The sequence below is a fragment of the Malaclemys terrapin genome, chromosome 14 (assembly GCF_027887155.1).
Source record: "Malaclemys terrapin pileata isolate rMalTer1 chromosome 14, rMalTer1.hap1, whole genome shotgun sequence".
Taxonomy (NCBI): Eukaryota; Metazoa; Chordata; order Testudines; family Emydidae; genus Malaclemys; species Malaclemys terrapin.
In genome coordinates, this window is record NC_071518.1 from 466,612 (window position 1) to 479,299 (window position 12,688).

Genomic DNA, 12,688 nt, shown 5'->3' on the forward strand with positions numbered 1-12,688 from the left:
CTGGATCATAGTTCAACACTGTTGTTATATTGGACGGGATTTCTACAATCAGATTATTGTAGGGACACAATCGTGGTATATTGGGTCTGGACCTCTGCAGAGAAAAACAATCACTGGGTTACTTCATAGATGAAAACAAGCCTAGTCTCATACATCACAGGGATAAAGTCAGCAGAGAGTGCACAGATGGCATTCGCATTGCTTCCCTCCAATGATAATTGGACTGGAGTCTTCTTCACGCCTAGAGATATCAATAATAAAAAAAGAGGACCAAATATCACAAAGCCCAGACTGAACTACAACAGACTCCAAGAATGGATTGCAGGAGTAATTCCTTACATATTGCTATTATGGAGAGACTAAGACAAGCCATACCATATGGCCAAGATTCCTGTTTCACCACTGCAGCACTCAGTAGCAACAGCAGTATTTCTATGGCACTGAAGGGGTACAGTTCCTAAGCTTGTTTATGAATTTGTGGTTGGACAGCCTTCTCTTAGTGAGAAATTTATATAACATTTATAGGTTTAATAATACACACCTGTCCTCATTCTGTTAAGCAAACACACTGGCAGAATCTGCAAGCTCTGGCATTTCCAGTGATCACTGCTCAGGCTATTCCAGGTGCCTGGCCTTCTCATGCCCACTAGTGATTAGCCAGGTAGAGAGGGATAGCTCAGTGGTTTGAGCATTAGCCTGCTAAACCCAGGGTTGTGAGTTCAATCCTTGAGGGGGCCACTTAGGGATCTGGGGCAAAATCAGTACTTGGTCCTGCTAGTGAAGGCAGGGGGCTGGACTTGATGACCTTTCAAGGTCCTTTCCAGTTCTAGGAGATAGGATATCTCCATTAATTTATATTTATAGGTAGTCATGTGGTTAAAAACCCAGTCCTCTCCCACTACACTTGAAAAAAGGAACAAGGCACAGTTTTAAATCACTGAGTATTGACTTTATTATTAGTCACTTCATAATTTGTTTCAACTGAAAGACAATACACACAGCAGAATTCTAATGCATCCCATGTAAATGTTTACATCTGTTATGCTCCTCACTCACCTCTAAGACTTAGCATTTAATTAAATTTTTTTCACATCTCAAAAATCTGCAATAGTTAGAACGTCATCAGGCTCCCCTCTCAGAATGGGCTTTTTTTTTTTTTTTTTAAATACAGTCAAGGAGATGGGATGGGATTCCATGTATAATGTAACTTACAACTTCAGGAAAGAAAAAAAGACTACAGGAATAAAGTGAGTTCACAGAGGGAAGCATCCAGTGGCTCCTTCCCTCACAGCCCCCAAGCAGAAAATGAACACATGGAAAGCACACCAGGAGGTCTAAAAAAGCCATCCTTGCTGCTCCAGAACCAGTCCTAGGAAAAGGAATGAAATGCTTGACCCAGATGCTTCAGCATCTTCTGGGTTAAATATCCAAGGATCTGTGTAGGCAGCAGCTACTCACTGCTATTGCTTGAAAGAGTGTTCACATCAATTCCATGTGCCGTTCCCCCAAGAAGCTGCACAAAATCAAATCTCAGGACTTTTACTTGCCGCCTCCTCATCTCCTCTGCCTTCAGCCTGATACAGCTCCTATTCCTTCTGCTGTCTCATAGCTCAAAGATATTAATATCTTCACTAGAAGGGGGGGGGATAAAAAGACATTCACCCCCTTCTCCCAGCCCCAAACTCTCTATGCAGAGTGTTAGAAAGGTTAACTTTAAGTCTGTATCCTGCTCTCAGCACTGTCCCCCTGCATTAAAATGGGAAGGATGTCATCAGATGTGGCAGTCAGCCAGACGTGTACAACTGTCCCATTCCATTGGTGTGAACGTAAACAGTGCTCAAAGCACTTTACAGAGGTGGGCAAGCATTATTACACCCAAGTTACAAAAAAGGAAACAGGACAGGGGTTTAAGAGACCTGCCCAGGGTCAAGTAGCAGACAAAGGGATTGATCACTAGGTGTGCGTGGGGGGTATGAAACTTTCTCTCACTCTGGTATGGTATTAGGACCATTATCCCTAGCAAGAGGAAGGCAGAGACCTCCAAGGACCATGGAAATGCTTAGCCTCTTCATAAGGATTATCTCACAGCCAAGGGATGGCCTCAAACTGAAATAGTACAAATCCACACCACTCAGCCTGCCACATGCATTCTCCTGAACTTAGTCAGGAGACTCAGGACAACTGCACCAAAACTTTGTGTCAAGTGCAGAGAGCTCCATACATATACAAACATCTCTTCTATGGAATGAGGCTGAAGTGGAGCCAAGCACACAGGAGGAATTTATCCCTACAAGCTTTCCATTTGGAAAGCTACTAGCAGAACACCTGCTGCTCCAGAAGAGAGGAAGTAACAGCACCTGAAGCAATGAGGTATTCGGCTTCCGGCTGTACAGCAGTCAACGGGCCAGAGTGACCATTGCTTCCGCAGCATTAGCTCTGTCCTCACAATGCTCCAGCATCACTGCTCTTCCTGTGAAAAAAGAACTATTGAAGTGCAGCAGTCTTCACAGTAACGAGCGACTTTGTGCAGGTGCGGCCTTCACGGAGGTGAATGGGAAAGTTCATGGGAACGAAGGCACAGACTTAGCCTGATATCTGAACGCGTTTCTGAACCAGAGAGATGCTCATCATCCCCCTCACTTGTGGCTGAAGTGAATGGGAAGTAAGGCTCAGCACTTCCAAGAATGGACCCTTATACAGCTGTTAAATAGTACGGGGCTGCCTATATCCTCACGCTTCTGTCTGAAGCAGACACCTCATCCTCGATCATTAGGCCAAGACACTGCTCTTGTAAATGCTACAACCCAGGATCAGTTCTGTTCTCAAGGGAGACACTGTGTGGTTTAGTTTATTCTTCCTATAGTCTCAAGCAGATGCCAATGCCAGCAGAATGCTAGAGAGCTTCTATTCTAATCAAAAAGGTCTTAGCTGATCCCCTCCAAATGTTGGAAGGCAAAGAGATGGCCTCCATGAGTAAGAGATAAACTAGTGCTGCTCCAGGGACCTACCCATCAATCACATTGCTAAGCCTTGTGCCAATTTGACAGTATTATTTAACACCATTTAAAAAAGCAATCTGAACATAAATCTTTAATGACCACTTTTCAAAGGCAAAGGCAGAGCAGCTCTCCCTACTTTCTCTAAATAACCAGCGCCCCACACTTGCATGCAGTCTCACAGAACCCAAGGCTATAACCTGCTCTGACCACCCATCAACAGTTAGCAAACATCAGGTCCTGCATCCAAATCAGTTACATTGACAGATGGAAACGTTTCCAGTGAAGACCAGCACCTGGTGTCAGTCCTTTGTAACCACCTGAAGGGTACAGGTCTCAGGACCACTGACGGGTCATCATCTAGAGGGCTCTAAGGGAGAAGTAAAGCAGATTTGCTACCAGTTTCCTTTGAGAAAGCATCAGGGTTGGAGAAAAGACTCTACTCAACATGCCAATATGCTCAAGGGATGAAAATCCAAGGTGTGCCCCCTCCCTTTCCCCAGTCCTGGAGGGTGCTCAACACCATACATAGCTGCCCTCTCTCTCGCTATGGGCCTTGGCTCCCATTCTTCACTTCTCCACAGAGGTTCATGACGCCACTACCTGGCTGACACTGCATACTAAAAAACACGCAGTGCAGCAATACATAGTTCTTCTCTGGAAATCACTGACATAGCTCTGAAGAGCACTAGACCTCAGGTCTTTGGACCCATATGCTCAAGAAACTGGCCTCCAAAGAACAGCTTGCTTAGTTACTTTCAATTTGAGAATAAATGTGGGTGCCACATCGGATTGACATGGACTTCACTGAAAGGGGAGCAAGGAGCAACAGGGTTTTGTTACACCATCATTAAGTACAAAGTGGGAAAGGTCTCTTTAAACTGCATGGTCTTTATTTCAGTGCCAGTGTTACAGATACAATATAAACATCCCAGTCAGAAGAATGAACTTGGATGGAATCCAGGGGTCTATGACAGGCTTAGGAAATGAAAGGGGGGGAAGGGTCTAGAGTAACAGGGAAAAGTGATTTTGCAGTGTAGCCTATGCTGAGCCTCCCAGCAGGCAATGGCGCCTATTATCAAAAAGAGTGGAACATTGCCTTTCTACCCACCTACCACAGCCAACAGTCAAGGGACTGGGCAATAAGAGAGTTTTGAAATTTTGGGCATGGGGTAGGTTGGAGCTCTAGGTCTCTGATCCATTGTGATGCTTTCGAGATAGCTACAGAAGAGCCATTGTGAGTCTGCATGGCTGCAACCAATGACAGAAAGTTAAGGAAATGGAAGTGTCAGCGCTTCACGTTCAAATAGCACCAAATCAACTGGATCAGATCTCATCAGCATCACTTTTCCCGCGCTCTGTCCCTGACCTGCTGTTGATATCGTATCGCTAAGGTGTCTGCGTGTATACAGCAATGCACAGAATAGGCCACTAGGAGCCTACAGCCTCTTCACACATTGGGGAAACCGAAAGAAAAAAGGCAGGGCTCCCTAATGGTCCTGGAGAAGCTTTTCCCCCAAACACCAGATGAAAGTGCCTGAAGATGGTAACCCAGCTAGTAATGACTCAAAACCCACCTTACCCACCCCACGGAAAGAAGGCAGCAGAAGGAAGGGACAGCTGCTCACTTGCTGCACGGGGGCAGGAGGGGGGAGGACAGAAAAAAGTGTTTCCTTGCAAGCAATTCCAGGTCTCTCTTCCAAACGAGCTGCATATTTCTTGGGGGGGGGGGAGGGGAGGGGAATGTTGCTGCCGGCTGTGAATGCATGGGGGAGTGCAGAGCAGACTCCACAAACAGCAAGCCTCATCAGTGGAGGGGAGGAAATTAGTCTCAACAGATATGCTTCAAAATCAGCAATCACTTCCGGAAGATTCCTCCTCATCAGCAGGTCTCATCGTTCCCCAGGTCCATGGTACAGTTTGGGGGATTGCCAGGGATCAACCTTCTTCCCAGAGTTCCTTTGATTGGGTGGGGTGAGTAAGAATGGTGCCAGAGCCTCACTGCCAGGACTGAGGGGGGAAGTTGTTGACTTCTGCTAGATCTTGCATTGCTGAGCCCTTGTGATTATAGGTCAACTTGATCCGCATACGTAGTTGTTGCTATAAGAGGAGAGGAAAAAACAAGATCAGGGTCTTCAGTAAACCCCAAACTCACAAACCCTCCCACCAGCTCTCTCACCCCATGGAACCTGATCAGTCACCTCTGGAGGAAGTAGGGATACATCACTAGCATTATCCCATTCTGTGGGGACACTTGTGTCACACGGGCTGCTAGGATGTATCTCAACAGGCAGTTAATCTGGTAGGATGATACTCACTTAAAGCCAATGCTGATCGACAACAGGCAAGTGCTTTCTAATCTTCAAGTCCCTCTCCTGGAACCCTGTAGAAGCCTTAGTGCATAGCTCGTTTTCCAACCTGTGCACCCGCATAGGGCTCAGTCTGCCCTGCCCCCCATCCTTCTCCTCCACTGTGCACATCAAGGCAGATGGCCCACCCCAGGTACTGGCGGCTGCTGGCCAGCACTTGGGCTCGCAGGCTCTGCGGGACAGGTCCCCTGTCTAAGTCCTTGCATCTCCTCCGCTGCGTATTGCACAGTCTGCAGGGCAGGCTCTGTCTCAGGTGCCTGACGGTGCTCCATACGACACTATGTACATTTAATTATCCAATTTCCATATGTGGAAGCAGAGAAAAGAACTGACAGAAGGGAACTGTAATGCATGACGTTTGTTAGCAAGAGTCAGGCTAACTGTAACCCTGATAACGCGAGATTTGTAGAAGCGAGGATTGTGTGAGGCGGGTGAGAAAGAGCTGTGTAAGAAGTTATGATGACCTCAGCATAGATAAAGTGTAGAAGACCTTGGGTAGATAAGGTATAGAAAATAATTGTATGTTGGCAAGAGTCAAAACAACTGAGGAAATGAGATATCAAGATGGCCTATGTATAAACAAAAATGCTGCTGTCCCTCATTATTTTTGTAATGAAAGGTATAAATGCTTGCTGTAATTAGTTATCAGAGAGAGACCTGTTTGCTCTCCCTCTGCACATGTGAGAGTTAATAAAACATCTGACTTGCTATACCTAAACAAATAGTGAGAACTCAGTTTTTCTCCGACAATTTGGGGGCTCGTCCGGGATGGCAACGCCCGCAGAGGCACCGGCAGCTGCTACGGATCGTTCCCCTTCGAACCCCATGGCGCCACAATAGAGGTAGGAGACCTTTTGAAATCTCTATTGGGGTGTCGGAGGAGGACTGTCCGTGGGGCCGTCTGCCCCTGTTGGGCTCACGCCATCCGAACTTATTGACTGTGCAGCAAGGTCAGATGCTGAGCGGCGTAATAGGGGAATTGTTTGCCGCCCCCTGTATGCATATGCTAGGTGCATAAGGTTTGCACCTGTGTTGAGGGGTTGTTACCGCCTCAAGAGGGGTTTTTACCGCCTCAAGTGATGCATCGAGGTACTTGGGAATAGTACCTGGAGGTACTCAGGAGTAGTACCTGGTATAAGGCCTTGGTGTGTGTGTGGTCTGTGTGTGTGTGTACACCAGTGTGAATTGAGTGTTACCGGAAGACGCCCAGAGTACTCTGCGAAGTCTTTTGGCTCGTGACCAGAACTACTCTAACGCAAGCCCGGTAACTAGAGGATCTTTTAGGAGATCCGACCCATGTAGGTTGACTCGGCCTGGCATCGTCCGGCGAGGAGGCTACCTGGGTCTAGGAGTGTGTGCACCCATCTTCCCTCCCCTTTTCCTCTCCGTGTGAGCCACTGACAGTCTGATCATCTCACTGGATGCAACAGAGTAAGCGGCGCCGTCTCTCTGAGACTAGCCGACGCTCTTTGCTGAAGGGAGGTGTAGGAGGGTCGTGGCCATCCTCGTTAGTCTCTCCTGTGTGAATACCCTGTAGGGAGAGATCCTTAGTTTATGTGCCGCTAGCGCGGACAGGGCATCCTCCTCCCTGTGTGTGTGATTGGAAAATGGGTGGGGGACAGTCTAAGGATTCCCTCTCACCCACTAAGGGTACCCCAGCTTATTTCATGTACGTACATTATGGTACTAAAACCTGCAGGTATTTAGAGAATTGGAATCATTACACGCGTGAAAATTCATCTAAACAATGCCCACTAGAAGGTACCTTCAATCTAGATAAGATCATACATCTCAGAGGAGCTTTTAATCACAAAAAAGCCTCTGACACAAATGGGAGCAATTTGTCTATTGAGGAAAGGAACGGGTTAATTTGAAATTCAGCTTGGTCCAGAGATAAAGAGAAAGTTAATCTGCGTTCAAGGTCAAGAATCAATGCAGACCAGACTAAGTATAAAGAAAAACTGCTTTCGGCCCCAGCTGACTGTGAAAAAATATAGACATAGTCAAACCAAAGGCAATACAAGTTAAAGTGCTGAGATTACATTTGCAAAGCTTAACTGTCCAGTGAGATCCAACAGTCTGCCTTTGCGACCCTGGAGCTGGCGTGGTTTGGGGAAGCTGAAGAAGCCACAGGCAGCCGGCCTGGACTGGAATCACTGAAAAGACGCCCCAGGAGACCTCAGGGTGTAAAAGAACTGCCCTCCCAAGAGAGGAAGCAAGTTGGAGATTGCACAGCACCTTCTCTGAACGTTATACACAGACGTGGCCAGTCTGGACGTACGTGTGTGAGTATGAAAGTGTGTCTACTCTCAGCCGCAGTAAGTCTGAGAACCGGAGAGGGATTTAGCATTCCTCTTTCCACCCCGGCTGACCGGGAAGGGTGTCAGGTGGATCTACCCCAGTCGTAGCAGGACTGGGCAACAGAGAAGTTGGAGAAAAGGGAAGAGTTGTGTACTTGATAACTAGAATTGAGCAATTAAGAGCATAGATCATGAACCAGGCAGCAACTCAAACCTACGCCCAGGGCAAGTTGCAAGCCTTGAGACAGGACTTCCAGGCAGAAAAGGAAGCACTGGCTAAGCAAGTACCGGTCCTTCAGGGACTTGTCAGAATTTAACCATTTGTGTTTGCATATGCTGTAAGAGCAGTGTGTTTGCCACAAGAGAAAATTGAATAGTTAAATGCCAATGGGCAATGCGTTTTGCCCAAGTGGCAAGCCTCACGGGGGAGGACTTGGGTAGCCTTGTGAGTAAGAAGATAAAGAGAAGAGACCAGGAAGGGTGGGGGCTAGTTAAGAAGCCCACCCTCCTATCTAAATTGGTAGTGAAAAAGCTGGTGCCCATGGAAGGGACGGTTCAGCGAGAAAAGCAGGATCGGGCCCAAGCGGGCAGGCAATAGATAGAGAGATTGGAGAACAGGTTGGAAACTTTGAGGGCATAGTGGAAGGAAAGGAGTAAGTAATTATAAGCATGGGGATTTCAAATCCCCAGGATAATAATTGAAATGGTAAAATGTGTGTAAGACAGAGTCTTTGTACCAAGGTGCAAGGCTCTCCTTTCTTCTGCAGAATAAAGCAACTCTTCCTTATCCCTGTCTGGCTGTTATTGGCTCTCAGCTAGGTGGACCCGATATTTTGGTGACAGTTAATGGCGACTCCGGTTAATGAATTTCTGTCTTATACATTTAGGTGTTAGGTGTGTGGATGGAACTGAGCCTCTCATTCGTAATTCCTCAGAGTGGAAGCCATCGCGTGCAATGAAGCTCTGAGGTTGAATTGGGATCCTTCTGTCCCGTCCCCTGTAGCGGTCAGTATTAGTAGAAATTCCTGTAATAGGATCCTATTAGGCCATAATTCCCTCTGTTCTCTGTGTAATTCTCTGTTAGAGTGTCAGCAGGCAGATGGGTGGGTCTCTGGTAAAACTCTCTAAGGATAGCCCTTTGGATTATATGTTAAGTAAATGGCCTTTACCCGGTGTTCAGGAAAGAATAAAGATTTGAATTTGTTTTTGGGTAACAAAATAGCAGATAAAAGATCTGGTAAAAAGAGAGAGAAGGACAGTGCCCCTGGCTCTGTGTGGTCGAACTGTCACTTTACTAGGGGTGCATGGAGATTTTGTAAGCACAAAAGAAACAGTTACACCTTGTGTAGAAATTGATGTGGCTAGTGTTGTGGAAATTGAATTGTGGATAGGATGTGCATTTTCCCCAGAACATGTGCAGTGTATATTGTAGCAGAGGTAAAAGAAATGCAAACCTACCAATATAGGTTGTGTCGTCTCTTTCAGATCACTGGGTGTTTGAAAGCAGGAGTTAGAAGTAAAAGGCAATCAAAAGTCTGGGAAAGTTAATTGTGACTTTTTACATAAGAATTTTTAAGCTGTGGATAGCTTTGGATCTGGAAGCAAGCCAGAAAGCATCTGTATTAATGCAATTTTCTAACTAATAAGGTAGAAGCCACTGAAACCTGGGCTGCCTATGAAACAAATACAAAGAAATATGGGGTAATTCCTCTGTTTTGTCTAAAATCAACAAGAGTATGTGTGTATACAAAAGGAAATATTTTAAGCAATGACTGACTACCCAGAAGGGGTAGACCTCTGTTCTTTTGTCTTTCAGATCATCAGAGAAAACGGATGCCAGCTGAACAGCATTCAATGTACCATGCATTTACTGGTACAATAGGAATTATTTTTGTGTTCTTTGTCCTGTCTTGTGGTGTTTGTCTTGTGGCCAGAATTGTTGGGTTTAATATTTTCATAAGACAGTCTAGTTCAAAATTAAATAGAAGGGTTAAATCAAAAAAAGCAGATACTTGTTTTATTCAACTTGGAATACAAAAAGTGTTTGGATAAATCAGGAAAATGTGATATACTAAAGTGTAATACAGTTGCTTAAGTAAGAAAAAAAAAAACTTCATTGGCCAGATTTTTTTTTAATTGAAAAAAATTGTTGTTAAGAGTTGCATACCAACAGTCTTTGGAAGCAAGGACATGGAAGGTTAACCCACTCCCCATATTGCCCATGGGATCCTTCTGGCTACCTCAGATTTCTAGCCAGAGGGCTGGGGAGGGAGGAAAGCTATTGGACACCTGAGGTTGTACTGAGTGGACTCCTCAAAAGTGGGTGTGCTTGTCCTGGTTTGTTGGTCCAAAGCTCTGTAATAAAGTTATTTTACTGGAAGGGTGTACATGGCATACATTGAATAATAAGACTAATGTACTGTATAATGGCAATGTGTATGTGTTCATTGTTGGGAAAAGGTGTATAAGTGAAGAGTGGAAGTTTCCTTTGTAGGTTAAAAGAAGCCAAGAAGGGGAGAAGGAAAAAGAACAGAATGAGTTAACTGAGAAAAAATAGCTAGCAAGCTCAGTCCAAAGATAAGATGCTGGCACCATCCAAGGACACTGCCCACAGCTAAGACTTGGCTGATAGCCAAGAAAAGGGGGGCCTGAATGTGCCCAAGCAACTATGAGATCTGAAAAACACTGCCAGGCATTAATGAAATGTGTTAGGTTTCTTTTCTCACAGATAAAAGAAGTGCTACCCAAAGACCCTAGCAGCCCTGCCATTCATTGAAACAAGGAGACTGAGTCTACGTAAAGTCTATCAACGAAAGACTGCTTTGGCTCCACACTGGAAAGGCCCTTTCCAAGTCCTGTTAACCACCACCACCACTGTGAAGTGCCAAGGACTACCTGCCTGGACCCATGCTTCTCACTGTAAAAAGACCCCTCCACCTCGGGAGGACTCTCCGACTGATGATAAACCTATTTCTCCTTCTAGCTCTGCTGTGTCTTCTGGACAGCAGGAAAAAGAAAGAAAGAAAAAAAAAAAGACAAGGTGAAGTGCTAGTAACCTCTCCCTTGTCCACTGACAGACCTACTGTGCCTCTGGATTTTTCTAGAAGAAGCAAAACCATTACAGGGTGATGTGCTAGTAACCTCTCCCCTGTATGATGCTAAACCACACTGTTTCAGGAAAAGAGAAGAAGGAACACTTGCTTCATTGAAACCACAAAGTCCAGGGATTCCTGACTACAAGAGACATTAAGAACTGACCCTGGTGAAGAAACAAAGAATTATACACTGGCAGGAAGAAACTTGTGGGACCCATGCTTGGGAATGTGGTATAGTACTACACCAAAAAGAAATGTATTAGGATATCAATGAACTGTGATTAACACTACACTAGGGACTGTTAAATTTTCATTACCCTTATCCAGTTTCCAGATTACCTCTACATACCCAAATTGCTCACAGGGGGATGCCATTAGATTAGCACAACAGAGGGCTTGGGTTATTTCTTCTAGAAAGAAGAGAGACTTGACCGGATCCCTGTGGGATGGGGCCAATAATGCAGTAGCAGTCTGGAATATTTTTAAGAACCAGGAACATGATGAGAAATTGGGCCAACTAGAGAAGGCCATAGGCCTTGTTTCTGGAGCACAACTAACCCAGGTACAGGCTGGAGTTGGTGAGTTACATGTTATTTCTGCCCTTAGTTCAATGACCCAGAAGTTGCTGACAGAGATGGTATTGAATATCACTGAGGCTGGGAAGGCATTGCAGTGGGATCTAGCATGCTCAGAGATTCAGGATTTCTTGAATGACCAGCTAATGGCCATTCGGAATGATCTAGAGCACCAGGCTTGGCCCACTGCCCTTACAGACACGTTAGGAGTACCATCTGATCTGTGGCCATGGAGACATACTTGGAAACTTTCTGGGTGGAAGTGTGGACGTTCTCAGTGCTCCTTCCAAGCATATGGACCGGTTCAGGGGGTGTGGGCTCCCACATACCGTATCCTGCCGGGTCCATGGGGAGGATGCATATGGGATTGGGTAATTCATCGAGACATCTGGGAAATTAGACCACCTGGTATGCCCAATCGATTTTTAGTTAGTGCTCCTAGGATTACACCTGACATTTGGATGGGGTTAGGTAACCTATGGACATTCTGGCCATTAGAACCCCCACAGCTTCAGTGTATCCGTAAACTGAAGCCAGGAGAAGTTGTTACTCTTCATGACTACATTTGCTGGGAGGGTAGGGGACAAGGAACTACCCTGACAGGACACTTATTTTTTTAAGCTAATGATAGCTGTGTGTATGTTAAAGCCACTACATTGCAAGACATACATTTTAATCTCACTACCACTGCAGGCAATCATATCATTTATTGGCCTGCAGATAGAGTTTTTCAAGTAGCCCTTAGGTTCCAGATACCCTTTAATTGGACTAGCTTACTATCTGATAGATTTCAAAATTTGCTTTCATTGTTACCTGAGATTCAGAAAATCTCTGAGGTACAAGGGCAAATTCACATGCTTCAAAATGTATATCAAGTAGAAAAGTATGCCTTTCACACTGCTTATAGAGTAGCTACCTTATGTACTAAATATGATGTATTGTGCTTTATGACAAAAGCTGTACAACAACCCCATTATAGTATTGCTATGGGAATGTTATTGCTTGTATTGTTATTAGTTAGCTTAGGATTATGTTATTGTTGTTGTAAAAGACGTAATAATAGTAATACCTTTCATGTTCATGCTAATCATGCATTGTCATTGCATCCAATCAAAACCCCTAAGGTTGAAGCATCTGATTTAGAATCAGAAGTCCAGGACTTGATGCAAATAGAGATTTGAGAATGTTTGTTGTACTAGAAGTACAAAAGGGGGGGTTGTGGAAGCAGAGAAAAGAACTGACAGAAGGGAACTGTAATGCATGACGTTTGTTAGCAAGAGTCAGGCTAACTGTAACCCTGATAACGCGAGATTTGTAGAAGCGAGGATTGTGTGAGGCGGGTGAGAAAGAGCT

General features: G+C 45.2%; 1 protein-coding gene across 2 annotated transcripts in view; it reads right to left on the reverse strand.

Annotated features, from left to right (window-relative positions):
- Nucleotides 1-3,867: 3,867 nt before the first annotated feature.
- The window catches only part of AP1G1 (adaptor related protein complex 1 subunit gamma 1), a 95,591-nt gene continuing 86,770 nt past the window's right edge, over nucleotides 3,868-12,688 (reverse strand). For both annotated transcript variants that reach the window (XM_054049225.1, XM_054049226.1), the window contains exon 23: nucleotides 3,868-5,096. In XM_054049225.1, the coding sequence (XP_053905200.1) occupies nucleotides 4,995-5,096 (102 nt within the window). In that variant the 3' untranslated portion in view covers nucleotides 3,868-4,994. The remainder of the gene's footprint in view (nucleotides 5,097-12,688) is intronic.